The sequence below is a fragment of the Myotis lucifugus genome, unplaced genomic scaffold (genome assembly GCF_000147115.1).
Source record: "Myotis lucifugus unplaced genomic scaffold, Myoluc2.0 scaffold_115, whole genome shotgun sequence".
Classification (NCBI taxonomy): domain Eukaryota; kingdom Metazoa; phylum Chordata; class Mammalia; order Chiroptera; family Vespertilionidae; genus Myotis; species Myotis lucifugus.
Window position 1 is genome coordinate 2,129,780 of NW_005871163.1, and position 15,159 is coordinate 2,144,938.

General features: G+C 40.3%; 1 protein-coding gene across 4 annotated transcripts in view; it reads right to left on the reverse strand.

Annotated features, from left to right (window-relative positions):
- The window catches only part of ZNF609 (zinc finger protein 609), a 204,901-nt gene that overhangs the window by 98,890 nt on the left and 90,852 nt on the right, over positions 1-15,159 (reverse strand). Inside the window, exon 1 of one of the 4 annotated variants that reach the window (XM_014459782.2) lies at positions 3,046-3,105. The exons of the other annotated variants lie outside the window; for them this stretch is intronic. Within the exon in view, the coding sequence (XP_014315268.1) occupies positions 3,046-3,054 (9 nt within the window). The 5' untranslated portion in view covers positions 3,055-3,105. Of the gene's footprint in view, positions 1-3,045; positions 3,106-15,159 lie in introns of those variants that run through there. 4 annotated transcript variants of the gene reach the window in all.

The window sequence follows — 15,159 nt, forward strand, 5'->3', positions numbered from 1 at the left end:
AAAAAAGGGGTCCAAAAAACCCCGGGCCCCCAAAAAATTTTTTCCATTTCCCAAAAATTCACACCCGTGCCCCTTGTTGTGGTGGTGCGCGCGCGCGCCGCCGCCACAAACCACACCTAGGTGATTATTGTTTAAAGGGAATACAAAAAACCTGACTGAAAAGGGCCTCCCCAATGACTAAAAGTTGGGAACAATTTGAAATAACACAATAAAGTAGTATTGAATTTATAACCCCAAAATATAAAACATATATCCATGAGTCCATCCTATCTAATAAAATGAGAATATGCTAATTGACCCTCAAGCTGTCGCAAATGGTGGCGCCCACAGCCAATAAGGAGGGAATATGCTAACTGACTGCTCTGCCCCCAAAGACGGCGACGCCCACAGCCAATAAGGAGGGAATATGCTAATTGACTGCCATGCCCTCAAAGATGGCGCACCCACAGCCAATAAGGAGGGAATATGCTAATTGACTGCCACGCCCTCAAAGATGGTGGCACCCGCACCCACAGCCACAAGATGGCCAGCAGGGAGGGCAGTTGTGGGCGACCAGGCCAGCAGGGGAGGGCAGTTGGGGTGACCAGGTCAGCAGGGGAGGGCAGTTGGGGGTGACCAGGCCTGCAGGGGAGGGCAGTTGAGGGGACCAGGCCTACAGGGGAGGGCAGTTGGGAGGGACCAGGCCTACAGGGGAGGGCAGTTGGGAGGGACCGGGCCGGCAGGGGAGGGCAGTTGTGAGCGATCAGGCCGGGAGGGGAGGGCAGTTGGGGACGATTGGGCCGGCAGGGGAGCAGTTAGGTGTCGATCAGGCTGGCAGGGGAGTGGTTAGGGGGTGATCAGGCAGGCAGGCAGGTGAGCAGTTGGGAGCCAGGCAGGAGAGCGGTTGGGAGCCCGGATTGTGAGAGGGATGTCTGACTGCCAGTGGGATCGGGCCTAAACCGGCAGTCGGACATCCTCTGAGGGGCCCCAGATTGGAGAGGGTGCAGGCTGGGCTGAGGGACACCCCCCCCCCTCCCGTGCACGAATTTCATGCACTGGGCTTCTAGTACTGATATAAATGACTAGATAAATGAATAAATGGAGGAGGAGAGACTAATCTCCCATGTAAAATTCCAAATAGTAATTTATGAAGATACTCTGCTCTTAAGGAGGTATAGCACAATTAACTCTCCACTCTTTACGCTGTAGACTGTGCATGGTGACTTCTCTCCGGAGTACAATATGGAAAGAGGAGGGGAAAAAAGGTAACTTTACAAAAGTGAGGAACCTGACAAACACTGTCTCAGTTAGGTGATCAAGGCCAACATCAATAGTTATAAATCATGTCAGTAGTATGTATTAAGCATATCATGTGATAAAAATGGCACTTTATCTCTGTGGTTATCTTCCCAATAACCCATTATGCCATCTTATCATGAGAAAAACTAAGACAAATCCCCATAGTGGAGCATCCTACAAAATATCTGACCAGTACTCAAAACTGACAAGATCATCAAAACAAGGAAAATTTGAGAAACTGCCACAGACAAGAGGAACCTAAGGAGACACAACTAAATATAATGTGGTATTCTAGATATGATTCTGGAACAGGAAAAAAGTAAATTAATCTAAATAAGATATAGACTTTAGTCAATACTAATACCAATACTGATTGGTCCATTAATTGTAACAAATGTATCACACTAACAGTAGGGGATGTTAATAATAGGGAAACTGGATCTTATGAGAATACTGGTATATGGGAATTCTCTATACTATCTTCTCAACTTCTCTGAAAATCTAAAACTATTCTAAAAAATAAAATCTATTAATAAGAAGAAACAATAGTCATCCCCACTGCCAGGTCAGAATGTGATTTGACCAAATCAGGTGGGTGAAGGAATTTAATAAATTAGAGTTCACAAAGAAACACACTTCCCCTAGACCAGTGGTTGGCAAACTGCGGCTCCCGAGCCACATGCGGCTCTTTGGTCCCTTGAATGTGGCTCTTCCACAAAATACCACGTGCGGGCGCGCATGTACAGTGTGATTGAAACTTCGTGGCCCATGCGCAGAAGTCGGTATTTTGTGGAAGAGCCACACTCAAGGGGCCAAAGAGCCGCATGTGGCTCGCGAGCCGCAGTTTGCCGACCACTGCCCTAGACCTTAGGAAAAAATATGAAACCTGTTATCCAGGTAGATAATATCAGGTCAGTTGTCTAATTATATATAAATATAAAATATTTAAGTTTCAAAGTAACTATATCTTTGCTTAATCAGAATCAATCAACCTAATAGACACAGAGCTAGCAACGAACATGGTTGATCTTATAAGAGATCTGGGGGTGGGGGTGGGAGTGGGGGAGAGGGCTAAAAGTTAAAAATTCAGATAATAATTTCAATAGACTAGCTTTGCTTGAAAGTAAGAGCAGATAAAAATCTTTGGAATCTATCACATCCTAAGAGAGACCTAACTTCCTGAAAAATCAAATTGAATCACCAACTGCTGAGTCTTAACTATGTGCAAGGCATTATCCCTGGACCTACTACTCTAAGTGTGGTCTCCAGATTGGCAACATCATCACTTCCTGGGGGTTTGTTAAAAATGCATATGGCTCTAGTCAGTTTGGCTCAGTGGATAGAGCATCCGTCCTCAGACTGAAGGGTCCTGGGTTCGATTCTGGTCAAGTGCATGTGCTATGGTTGCAAGCTCGATCCCCTACCCCAGTCAGGGCACATGCAGGAGGCAACCAATCAGTGTGTCTCTCTCATATCGATGTTTCTCTCTCTATCTCTCCCCCTTCCTTCTACTCTCTCTAAAAATCAATGGAAAAAAATATCCTCGGGTGAGGATTAAAAACAACACATATGGACCTCATCCCAGATTTACTGGGGGTTCAGCCTAGAAACCTGTATTTAACATGCTCTCCGGGTGATTCCCATGCACACTGAACTTTGACTGTCACTGTGGTAGAAAGTGTGATTTCTCTTTGAACTTGGCAAACACATAGAGTGGTCTGGGCTGCAAGTTAGCAGATGGAGAATTCATGTCACACACCAACCCACCTGCCACATGATTACCAAGCAGCACTGGCCAAGGAGTCAACCCTCCTGTACCAGAAAATGAGTAGAAACACAATGGTTTGATCCTCTGAGCTTTTTGCGGCATTTTAAAATCTGCAAACAAGCAAAAGGAACAAGTCAGAAGGAGGCTGAAAATGCTGGCCAGGAGGGAGATATACATAATAGCAGGTATAGTGTATTTTCTACTCAGTGACCCAAAACAGACTAAATGCGACAATCTAGTCCTCTTAACATCTCCAGGTTCTTGTTTTCCCATGGAAACACATACATTTGGTTTTGACTCTTCTGCATTTTGAGACTGCTGTTTCCATCTTATTCTTGTTATTTAAAAAGTAAAAAGCACTTTCTATATCACCAAGAGCAATTCAGCAGGATTCATTTCTATATACTGTGTTGCCAAATATAAGCCCTAATAATGAACAACACAAGGGACAAGGGTTTGTCTTAGTAAAATGATTAGAGTGTCAGGAGAAATCTAGCTCTGCAAGCTGCTGCTTTTTAGAAAAACACACTTAACTGCAGCCACAGATCCCTCCCTCCTCTTGCTTCAGAATCAAATGTTCACCCATCCCTAGCAACAAGATGAAGACTTTAGAGAGAGGGCTCTGACAGCAAACCACCAAGGCTGCAGACACATCCCGTTTTAATTGCATCAGCAACTGCTAAGCAATTAATGAAGAAGAGGGAGGGAGCACCAGGGCAAAGAGAGACTTGAGCAACCATGTGGAAATACTTCATCCTCACTCCAACAAGAGCAGGTGATTTATGGCAGCTGCACAAAGCATCAAATCCTTGCATCTGAACTCCCAGGCTACATCCCAGGCAGCAATAAAGCGACATAGTCTAGATTTCCTCTTGCTTAAAATTTTGTATCTCCCATTTTCCTCCCTGTAGCCACCAACAAAGATGAGGGAGGGAGAAAGCCAATAGGTCAAGTGGGTGATTTAGCTATGAAGTCCCTTGGGCAGATTCTATGTTTTGCACAGTACGAGGATGTAGTAAGGATCAGTAAATACTAAATACTAACAGCAGTGATTCATCAGAGGCATGCAGGTCCTGGGTCTAGGGCAGGATGGGGCAGGAACTCCATCAATAAATCTCTGCAGTTTCCTTCTTTTTCAAGCTATATCCTTATCCGATCACAGAAGAGAAAGTCAGTAAGAAAAAACTGCCAATGAAACCTTTCAGAGAGAAAGTGAACTCTCAAATGTGGCCATGGTTGCCAAAAAAACATCAGCATGAAAGCGAAACAAAAGCTCAGTCACTTAATGCCAAGATCCCAGCTGTCACCTCCTAAATAAACAGAGAACCCTAAATTACAACAGTGAAGGTTGGTGTTTTGGGGTATGAAGATGGGAACTGATGAAAAATGAGATGGTTTTGACTAATTCACACAGGAAGTTCCTAAATAGAATAATTATCAGATACTCTCACTTCCCCCACCTTTTCCAGCCCTCACTATTCAATCACAAGGACCTGAGGTCCTGGGTTTTCTGCAACAAACCTGATTTTAAAATTCTACCCTACTGTGTCTGGATTTGAGGTTGCAAGAAAAAAATGTTTGCTTTATATATAGCTTATCCCAAAGGCCCTCACACAGAGCTTGACAGATGGTAAACCAACATACCTAGCAATGCCAAATAGAGAAGGGTAAAGAAGGCAGGAGACAGATCCCTGGGGCCATGGTCCAAAAGTATTGTTAAATTGGACTTCAACTAAATTGGCCTTTCCCTACCACAGAATTACTTGCACTGCTTATTAAAAAATACAGAAGATTATGATTCAAAGTATTCCAAGGGACTTCCCAGCTAACTGCTAGTAGGGAAAAAAAAAATCAAACTCCTTAGAAATCCCTAATACCATACATAGATCTAGTTTCTTGCCTACCTTCTCATCTCATAGCCACTCCCTCCTTCACTCTGAATTATTTGGTCATTCTACAAAAATTTATTCAGTGCCTGCTACATGCTAGCACTGTTGTAAGCACTATGGATGCACATAGGACTGTCATATAACAGTTGTTCAATTTTGGCTTGTATAAGGGCTCCTGGCTGAGGAGGCTGGATGAGCCTGAAAGCCATTGCTAGCTAAGCTACATCCCTGGTGTAAGGCTGCAATCTCCTCGAAAGGAGACTTTTTTTTTCTAATTTGCAATAAGAAGCCCTATGGCCTAAGAGAGGCCCTAGTTACAGCGACAAACAAGTCAGACAAAAATCTCTATCCTCATGGAGCTTACATCCCTTTGTGGGGGAGACAGACAAAACCAATATAAATTAGATAGTATGTGAGACAGTGATAACTGTTAAGGAGAAAATGAAATAGGAAAAGGGGAAAAGTTTGTGTAGGTGTGTAATTTTAGAGGTGGAGAACTATTATTCTAGAGGTTCCCAAATTTATACAATATGTTTTTATTGATTTTTAGAGAGAGAGGAAGGGAGAAGGATAGAGGGAGAGGAACTTTGATGAGAGACATCTACCAGCTGCCTCCTGCAGGGCCCCCTACTGGGGATCGAGCCACAACCCGGGCATGTGCCCTGACTAGGAATCAAACCCAGGACCTCTTGGTTCATGGGTTGATGCTTAACTACTGAGCCACACTGACTGGGCTAGAGGTTTCCAAATTTAAAACCATATGAATATTCAAACAATTTCATCAACTGCTGCTGGGCATCAGGTCCATGGCAAAGTGATCAGGAAAAATAAAGCCCTGGGGGAGGAAGGATTACTAGAGTGAGGAAAAACAGACTAAAATAAGTGGTTAAGTATCTTGCTACACATAAATAATAGATGATATTAAGAAGTTATTGTATAGTATAATAATGATATTTTGGTTATATAAGCAAATGTCCTCAGTTTTTAGAGATGCATGTTAAAGTATTTAGGAAAGAAATGTCATAATGTCTCAAATGTCCAAAGTGTTCAACAAAACTAATAAATAAACCATATCTATAGAATATGGCAAAACCTTAACAATGATCAAATCTAGGTGGTAGGTGATCATTTACTTCTAATTTTTGTGTATATATTTAAATTTTTTCTGAAAAACACAAGTGGGCGAGGGAAATTATTGCTATAATACAGTTTATCCATTATATTTGAAAAGATGACTTGGTAACATTTTTAGATCGAATGCCAGGCTTTTAAAGATGCCAGTTCATGCTATCCTGGTTAAAAACATAAAGTAGTCCCTGACCAGGTGGTTCAGGTGGTGGGAGCATTGTCCCAATACACCAAGGTTGTGGGTTTGATCCCTGGTCAGGGCATATACAAGAAGCAATCAATGAATGCATAAATAAGTGGAACAACAAATTATATGTTTCTCTTTCTAAAATCAATAAATACAAATTTTAAAATAAGAAAACAATAACAAAGTAAAAACCTGCTTTTAAAATATTTTGTAAATATTTAAAGTCTGTTTATAAATATCTTCTCTCAATTCTACTTAGCCAGACCCTTCTTAGCTCTTTATTTCCATATAACTGCGTAACAGGTGAAACTTACACACTCTACATAGTTTATGATGTTCCACTCTTTCCGGGAATCAGATTTCCCAAAGCTGACCACTAAATGCCTCTTTGCTACCAGCAGCTTCAGGCTGTCTGCCATGAAATAGTCCTTACCTCGGAATGACACTAAGAGATACCACCTATGACCTGGAAGAGGATGGTGGCCTCCAGATGAACTGAGTAACATACTACTAGGCTGTAATACAATCTCTCTCCACTGGCTCTCCAAAGCAGCTCAGAATTAGTGAGCCGTATTTAGGGTCACCCAAGGTAAAACTGGGAAGCCTACCACTCCCTCTTCCACTGACAGCTTAGGACCCTCCAATTCTAAACCTTTCTCCATCTCTTTTGTATCTCTTCCTTTACTCACAGTTAATTCTAAGTGGTAAATCAACTAAATAAATTAATCCTAATTAAATATGTTTAGCTAACTGGCCTTTTAAGAAGTGGTTAGAATTTCTGGCTCTTAGCAGTTTCTTCAAAGTACATCATGGCCACTAATTCTGATATACAGGGTGTTCCAAAAAATGTATACATACTTTGAATGATTGGTGACAGTGTTTATTAATATACAGTTCATTTTCAAAATTTAAAAGAATCCACAGAAATGAATAATTCTTTTGTCAATGCCTGGTTTTTTTAATAATATATTTTTATTGATTTCAGAGAGGAAAGGAGAGATAGAAATATCAATGATGAGAGAGAATCATTGATGGGCTGCATCCTGAATGTCCCCTCCTGAGGATCAAGCCCGCAACCTGGGCATGTGCCCTGACTGGGAATCAAACCGTAACCTCCTGATTCATAGATCGATGCTCAACCACTTAGCCACGCTGGCTGGGCAATGCCTGCTTTCAAACCAATGACCATTCTGGTCTGGGCACTGCTGATAATGTGAAGCAATGGAATCACAAATATCAAGAATCATTTTGTTTGGTATTTGTGTGACCTCTATTTGTTGACTATTGCCGGTTTTGTACTGTAAACTTTATCTTTTATGTATCCCCATAAAAAAAAAGTCTAGTGGTACTTTAGGATACATTTTCTTTTTTTAAATATATCTTTATTGATTTCAGAAGGAAAGGGAGAGGGAGAGAGAGATAGAAACATCAATGATGAGAGAGAATCATTGATCAGCTGCCTCCTACTCATCCCCAACTGAGGATGGAGCCCGCAACCTGGGCATGTGCCCTTGACCAGAATCAAACCAGGGACCCTTCAGTTTGCAGGCCGACGCTCTATCCACTGAGCCAAACCGGCTAGGGTTAGGATACATTTTCTTTGTTCAAATCTTAGTCTGGCTTCACCCATTATTTCAAATCAGTAAAACCTGAAAAGGAGTGAAAACTAAGTGAGTTGTCAGCTGTTAAAGTGTGTATACATTTTTTGGAGACACCCTATATATTACATACATACATATTCTGAAGTATACATATATAGAGTCTCATTTGAAGTTCCCATAAAACCAAGTCCACTTTCAGACAGTTCAAATGTTAGACACTGACTGATTATACCTACTTCTTTCTCCATGGCTAGTCTAGGAGACTAATTTAATATATGTCAACAGAAAAATGCCTGAATAAATGTATAGATCAGTGTTCAGGTGGGTACTTATTATCCTCCTTACTTTAACCAAAACTCATGGTGAATTTCAAGGCACACGAAAAAAAGGAAACTTCGCCTAGTATTAAGAAGAATGCTTATTCCATCTTGGTTCTCTTAAGAGATGATCAACCTGGCCGGTGTTGCTCAGTGGTTGAACATCGACCTACGAATGAACCAGGAGATCGTGGTTCAATTCCTGGTTTGATTCCTGGTCAGGGCATGCCTGGGTTGCAGGCTCAATCCCCAGTAGGGGGTGTGCAGGAGGCAGCCAATCAATAATTCTCTCTCATCACTGATGTTTCCATCTCTCCCTTTCCCTTCCTCTCTGAAATTAATAAAAAAATATATTTTTAAAAAGTCTTCTTTATAAAAAATAAAAAAGATGATCAGAATCACTATAGCATGACTTCAAATGCCTTTGCAAACCTAATTTTGCCAGTTTCACATTCTGCACTCAATGCTTCTGAAATTAAAGACATTAAATTCATTTACTAAAATGCTTATGTAACTTAGTGGGCATTCCTAGTAGCCTAAGCAAACATTAAAGGTAACTATGGAGCAATTTTATAAATTATTAATAAAGAACTTACTGTGTCCTAGTAAAGAGACAAGCACTTACAAAAGTTAAGAAACTATTAGTGGATAAAAGGATATGTAAGCAATGTGCACAGAATGGATGAGTGACAAATATTGTCATTCACTGTGATCTAAGTGGATTGAATGGCCGAGTTTGGTATGCTCTAACATAAAGCCAGTTTAAACTCAGATCATACATATTGAAGCCACACTGAAAATGGGTATACTTCTCTTCACTTGTTCTATAGCAAAACACAGATACTGACCCTGGTTTTCCTTGTGAATATGACAAAATACCAGTGAAGAGTCTATTCTAATTAAGGGATGAATAACATTATGCCTGAAAACAAAACGAAACAAATGCTTTTTATTTCAGGTGTTGTAAAAAGTAAAAATAAAGTCAAAATAAAGCTTCACTGTTTGCTCTCACTTCTATGTTAACTTCTCCCTTTTATCACCCCCAACTTAAATAAGACCAGAGAAGCAGTGATACAACACTCAGTATACAGTACTTACAGCTCCACTCATGTGATTATCTTGTGCTATAGTGAATTTCACAAGCAGTTTTCCAGACCACAACAAACAGCTCTCTCTTATCTGAGCCACTGAGGCAATTATAACTATCACTCAGCTGGCTTATATATTGTTTGGTATAGTTATCTCCTTAATTCTTTTTATAAGCACAGGTCATCCCCTCACTCCAACAATTAGACAATTAGACTTCAGAAGTGACCTCACCTCTTGGCATAGTAACTGCTTTCTCAAATTCCCCCTCTCACCCCTCACACACAGACACTAAGCTGCTGCTAATATTAAGAATACATTTTTTTGTTGGCTTCTGCTTCTGAACCATAAACTCAGGTTATTGTTTAATTATGGCAATCATAAGATCAATGCAAATAAATGAAAACTGTAAACCCCCCTTCCTATCTTTTTAACACCATTAGTTAAATTTGAGAGATTTAATAGAATTATGCAATTATTTCAGTCAGGAACTCCAATAATGTGGCTGTGATATAGAGGGATTATTAGTAACATATGAGCCCAGTGTGGGTGTAATATTAATGCCTCCATCAAATTAAATGATATAGGCAGCCAAGCATTGTGTTAAGATGACCAGCTTTGGTTACCCACACACCTAGGTGATCAATCAACTTCTGATCCTTTCTAGTTGTGTGATTTTGGGGAAGTAAAGGTAGTCTGAGGTTCTTTTTCAAATGTGAAATGTGAATAGTTAGCTCCTACTTGTCAAGGTTGTTGTGAGATTATTAAGATAAATTGTTGCCTAGCAAAGTCTACTTTGAAATCACTCAAAATAAATGATAGCTATTATTACTAATTGCAATAACTCTCAGTGACCAGAATTTTACATTTAGCAACCAACATCCATGGATATCCTTGGTACTATGCCAAATTGAGAAACAGACTGTACTTAAAAGAATGAAATGTGGACGTTGCAGAATAAAAAGATTGAACTAAAATTAGGATTTATACTCGGATATGAGATTTATTCTTAGGAGTTTGCATTAAGTTTGAAGATTTGTAAAACTCAAAAGGATAGATAATTCAGATGTCAGATGATACAATATTAAACATATATCAAAATATTCACAGAAAGCAGGAAGTATACCTTTATCTCACTAAAACTTGAACACAAACTCTAGTTCTTAAGGTAACTTAACAAAATGGCATTTACTAAGCCTGCTCTGAAAACACCTGCCCCCTATATCATTTAATTTGATGGAGGCATTAATATTACACCCACACTGGGCTCATATGTTACTAATAATCCCTCTATATCACAGCCACATTATTGGAGTTCCTGACTGAAATAATTGCATAATTCTATTAAATCTCTCAAATTTAACTAATGGTGTTAAAAAGATAGGAAGGGGGGTTTACAGTTTTCATTTATTTGAAACACCACAATGTTTGCTTCCTTATCCTCAGAAAAGAGAAACAATGTTAACACTTGATCTACAACAGGTTTTTGGCCTCAGTTGATACAAGTTTCTCTCTAGAGATAGGTTCTAAGAGAGTCTGAAGTGAAAACTATTCTGAGAGAATCCATTTTACACTATAAAAGGGAGTTAGAATACAGAAACCTTAGGTCTTAATCAATCAGATCTGAAGTAGCATTATTATTTTTTGAAGTTAAGATGTATCCTGTTTTGGTTTACTATGTTAAAACTGTTCAATAAGAAGGCTAGGCAATGGGACTGCAGCAGTGAAGAAGAGACGAGGACCAATTCAAAAAGATTCCTCTAGAAGAGAAAGACTGATGAACAAGAAAACAAATAAGTCACTTTTAGGCAATCTACATGCTATTACAAAAAACAAAACAAAAACAAAAAAACAAGAGTTACTGGGGAAAAGTACCATTAGGTAAGTCCTGGAAGAACTGATGGCTGAATGATGAGTAAACAAGAAACTAGGGAAGAGTAACCAGGTTGAGGAGGGAGCAAGGGCACAAACTCTGAGACAGGACCAGATATAAGGTTTGTGTGGCTAGTATATGAATGTGGAACAGTGGTTAACATCAGTTAAACAGGTAGTCACAATATGTAGGTCAGATATGTAGGACTTTTTGGCCTTGGTAAAATAATTTGAATCTTATCTTAATTTGGTGAGTCATTAGATTATTTTTTTAAATATATTTTTATTGATTTCAGAGAGGAAGAGAGAGGGAGAGATAGAAACATCCATGATAAGAGAGAATCATGGATCGCCTGCTTCCTGCACGTCTCACACTGGGGACCTAGCCCGCAACCTGGGCATGTGGCCTGACCGGAAATCGAACCTGGGACCCTTCAGTCCAAGGGCCAGCGCACTATCTACTGAGCAACACTAGTTAGGGGGTCATTCAAGAATTTTAAGTAGAGAAATCAGTGACATTAAGACTGTCATTGAAACCTAAAGATGCTGTTTTCTGTTAAGGTTCACAGACTCATAGACTTTCAAAGTTCCTGAAAAATGCATGGAGGAAGTTTACAAGTTACGTTAAAATACACATTCTACGGATTTCAATAATTTTTTACCTGTTTCTTGTCTTTGGTCCCCTAATCCAGTCAGTTAGGAAGTCCTGCCAATCTCTCCTTAATAACCTTCATTTATTTTTTCCTTTTGCCAAGCATCCTACTTTAAACTCTTTTTCATCTTTTGTTGTTTTCCTACCCTTTTTTCTAAACACGTGCGTAAGTGTATAAATGCACAGAGATGGGCAGAAATTGAAGAGATAACCCTGTAGAGAGGTCCCTGAGTTTTCTATGTTAGAATATGAATGAGTATAAAAGAGTATTTCATTTCCAGAAATAGAAAATAAGAGACTTACTGGGTAAGAGTAGTATGAACAAGGAATAAACAAATTGTGGAATAGCCTCTGATGGGTTATAGAAAGCCAAAGGATCCTTTGTTGAAAAAAATAAAACGAAAAACTAGGGAGACAAGAAGAAGGGCGAATGAAAATATATGGTTACTCTAGATCCAGAACAGAGTGTAACAACTCATATGGTATAGGATATAGCTACACAGGCACCTGTTTTCCTCTACTCTCTGTTTATCAAAATCTTATTCTCCTTAAAAGGCCTGGTTTAAAAACTATGTCCTTAGAGAGGCTTTGTGGCCCTCCCAAGCTAGGATTAATTTTTCCTCCTTTACAGTCTCATATTTGAACTTCTATTTAGCTCAATTTATTCGGTCTTAAGTTATACTGTTACTCTTATGAATACAATTATCTATCTTGCTTACATCACAAAGGGGGTGAACAGGAGAGAACGGTGAAATACTAAATGAGATACCTATGAAGGCACTTAGTAAACTGGGAAAGGTTAAACAAATTCACTTATTCAGTTAACATCTACTGAACAACTACTATGTGCCAGACACAAAATAGACATGGTCGGTGTTCTCATGGAGTTTATATCCTTGGAGGTGGTGGGAATGTTAGCAGTTATTAATATACTAGAGGCTCAGTGCACAGATTCGTGCATGGGGGCGGGGGGGGTTCCCCTCAGCCTGGCCTGCGCCCTCTCCCAATCCAGGACCCCTTGGGGGAAGTCCAACTGCCAGTTTAGGCCAGGCCTGCGGGGATTGGGCCTAAACTGGCAGTTGGACATCCCCCGAGGGATGTAGCAGTGCGCCAAGTGGCAGGCAGCCAGGGAGGAGCCTGAGCTGGTGTTACATAGCTCACGCTCATCCCAGCCTGCTGTGCCTGCCGCTGTCGCTCGGTAGCACTGCTGCGGAGTCAGGAGAGGTTCCTACTGCTGCAGCTGCATTTGCCAGCTGTGAGCCCGGCTTGTGGCTGAGTGGGCACTCCCCCTGTGGGAACGCACTGACCACTAGGGGGCAGCTTCTGCATTGAGCGCCTGCCCCCTGGTGGTCAGTATGCATCATAGTGACTAGTCGATCGGTTGTTCCAGTCGTAACAGTCACTTAGGCTTTTATATATATAGACAAGAGGCCTGGTACACGGATTCATGCACCAGTGGGGTCCCTCGGCCAGGCCTGCACCCTTTCACAATCCAGGACCCCTTGAGGGATGTCGGATAGCTGGTTTCAGCCCGATCCCCACAGGCCTGATCCAGACAGGAGGGAGCCTGATCCTGTGCGTTGAGCGTCTGTCTCCTAGTGGTCAGTGTGTGTCATAGCAACCGGTCGACTGGTCGTTCGGTTGCTTAGGCTTTTATATATATAGATTGTTGATCCTTGAAGAATGTGGGGGTTAGGGGTATTGACTCTAGTGCAGCTGAAAATCACATATAACTTTTAATTCCCTCAAAACTTAACTATAGTCATTCCTGAAATATCATTTTTAATTCCCTCCATCAATGACCACTGCACATAGTATATACAGTAGGTGATAAATAAATGTCAGAATTGGGAATACCTCACACAAAGGCTCTTCTAGTGCACCGACACTGGGCCCCTTTTAAAGGTCTTGACTTGGCCACCAATGGTCTCCTTGCTACAGACTCCAGGGCCTCAGCCATTCATCCTTTCCACTTGGTTGTTGCCACTCAGCCACTTTTAATTAATCCTGAGGTTTTCCTCCACACCATCCCCAACTGACTTTTTATCTCCAGGACTGGAATCACACTATCATCCTCTTCTGATTTCATCTTTAAGCCAAGCTATCTTTTCTTTCCAAACAGACACTGCAATTAAGGTAGAATAGCAAGCACTCCTTTGACTTAAATGAAAATTTTACATCATTGAGGTTCCACATTAAAATAGTTTACAAGGTTAGGGCCCAGCCTGGAAATTACCCTCTCTGGGCATTTCTTCATATTCCAGTTAAAGCTAAAGTGACTAATTAAACTGCAAATGCATGAATTCCTTCAGACACTAAAAAGGTCACTTAGTACAACAGCTTGATTTCAGAATAGGGTATAGAAATAGGATGAAACTGAAAAACTTTAACTTTTTGGGTTACGATCCAGATGAAAGACTTGCTGACTAAAAGGAATAGTGACAGCAAACAAAATAAAACACAAAATAAAATAAAAGAATAAAATGTTTTACAGTTTCAAAGCTATACAAAGGAATCTGCAAAATAAAACTCTGAAATAAACCTCAACAGTTCAGTTCAACACCTAAATTTCTCTACACTGCAGTCAATTTAAATTTTCTATTTGAACTGTGTGTGTATGCTAAACAACAAGTATTTATTGAGCAGTTATTATGTGCCAGTCAAGGAGGATATGATGGTGCGATGCTAGCAGAAAAATAACCTGTAGCAGTCAAACAGCTAGGCAATGATGATACATGACAAAGGGAAGTACAGGAATCTATGGAAACGCAAAGAAGGAGTATCTAATCCAGCTCTAGGTCAGCAAAGACTTCCTAGAAGTAAAATCTAAACTGACATCAGAATATGAACATGAGCCAGACAACAACATTTATATAATACTTAACTGCCAAGCACCATTTTAAGAATATTCTATATATTTACCAATTAATTCTCCCAAGGACCTTATGAGGTAGGAATTATTATTATTATTACTTACCTTCTACAGATGAAGAAATTAAGGCTTTGAGAAATTAAGTAAATTGCCAAAACACAGAGCTAAGAAGGGGCAGAACCAGGATTAGAAGCTAGGCATACTAGAGGTTCTGGCTCTCTCTCTATCTCTAATATCAAGATAGGAGGTGAGGGTGAGGGGTGGAAAGAGATGATAAGGGAAGGAGAAATGAATGTATTAGAATGTGGAAGAAAAATACAGTAACAATGGAAGGAATTCAGTATGGTGGGTTCTTGGGAGAGGTTAAGCATGGAAATTTAAGAGAAACTAGATTAAACTGAGGCACTTTAGATTAAGGTGGCCAGTTTCAAACTCAGGAATCATTAGTGTGTATATTACAGCAATAGGCAAAGTGATTTCTTGGTGTCTCTTCCTTTGAGACAATCTTT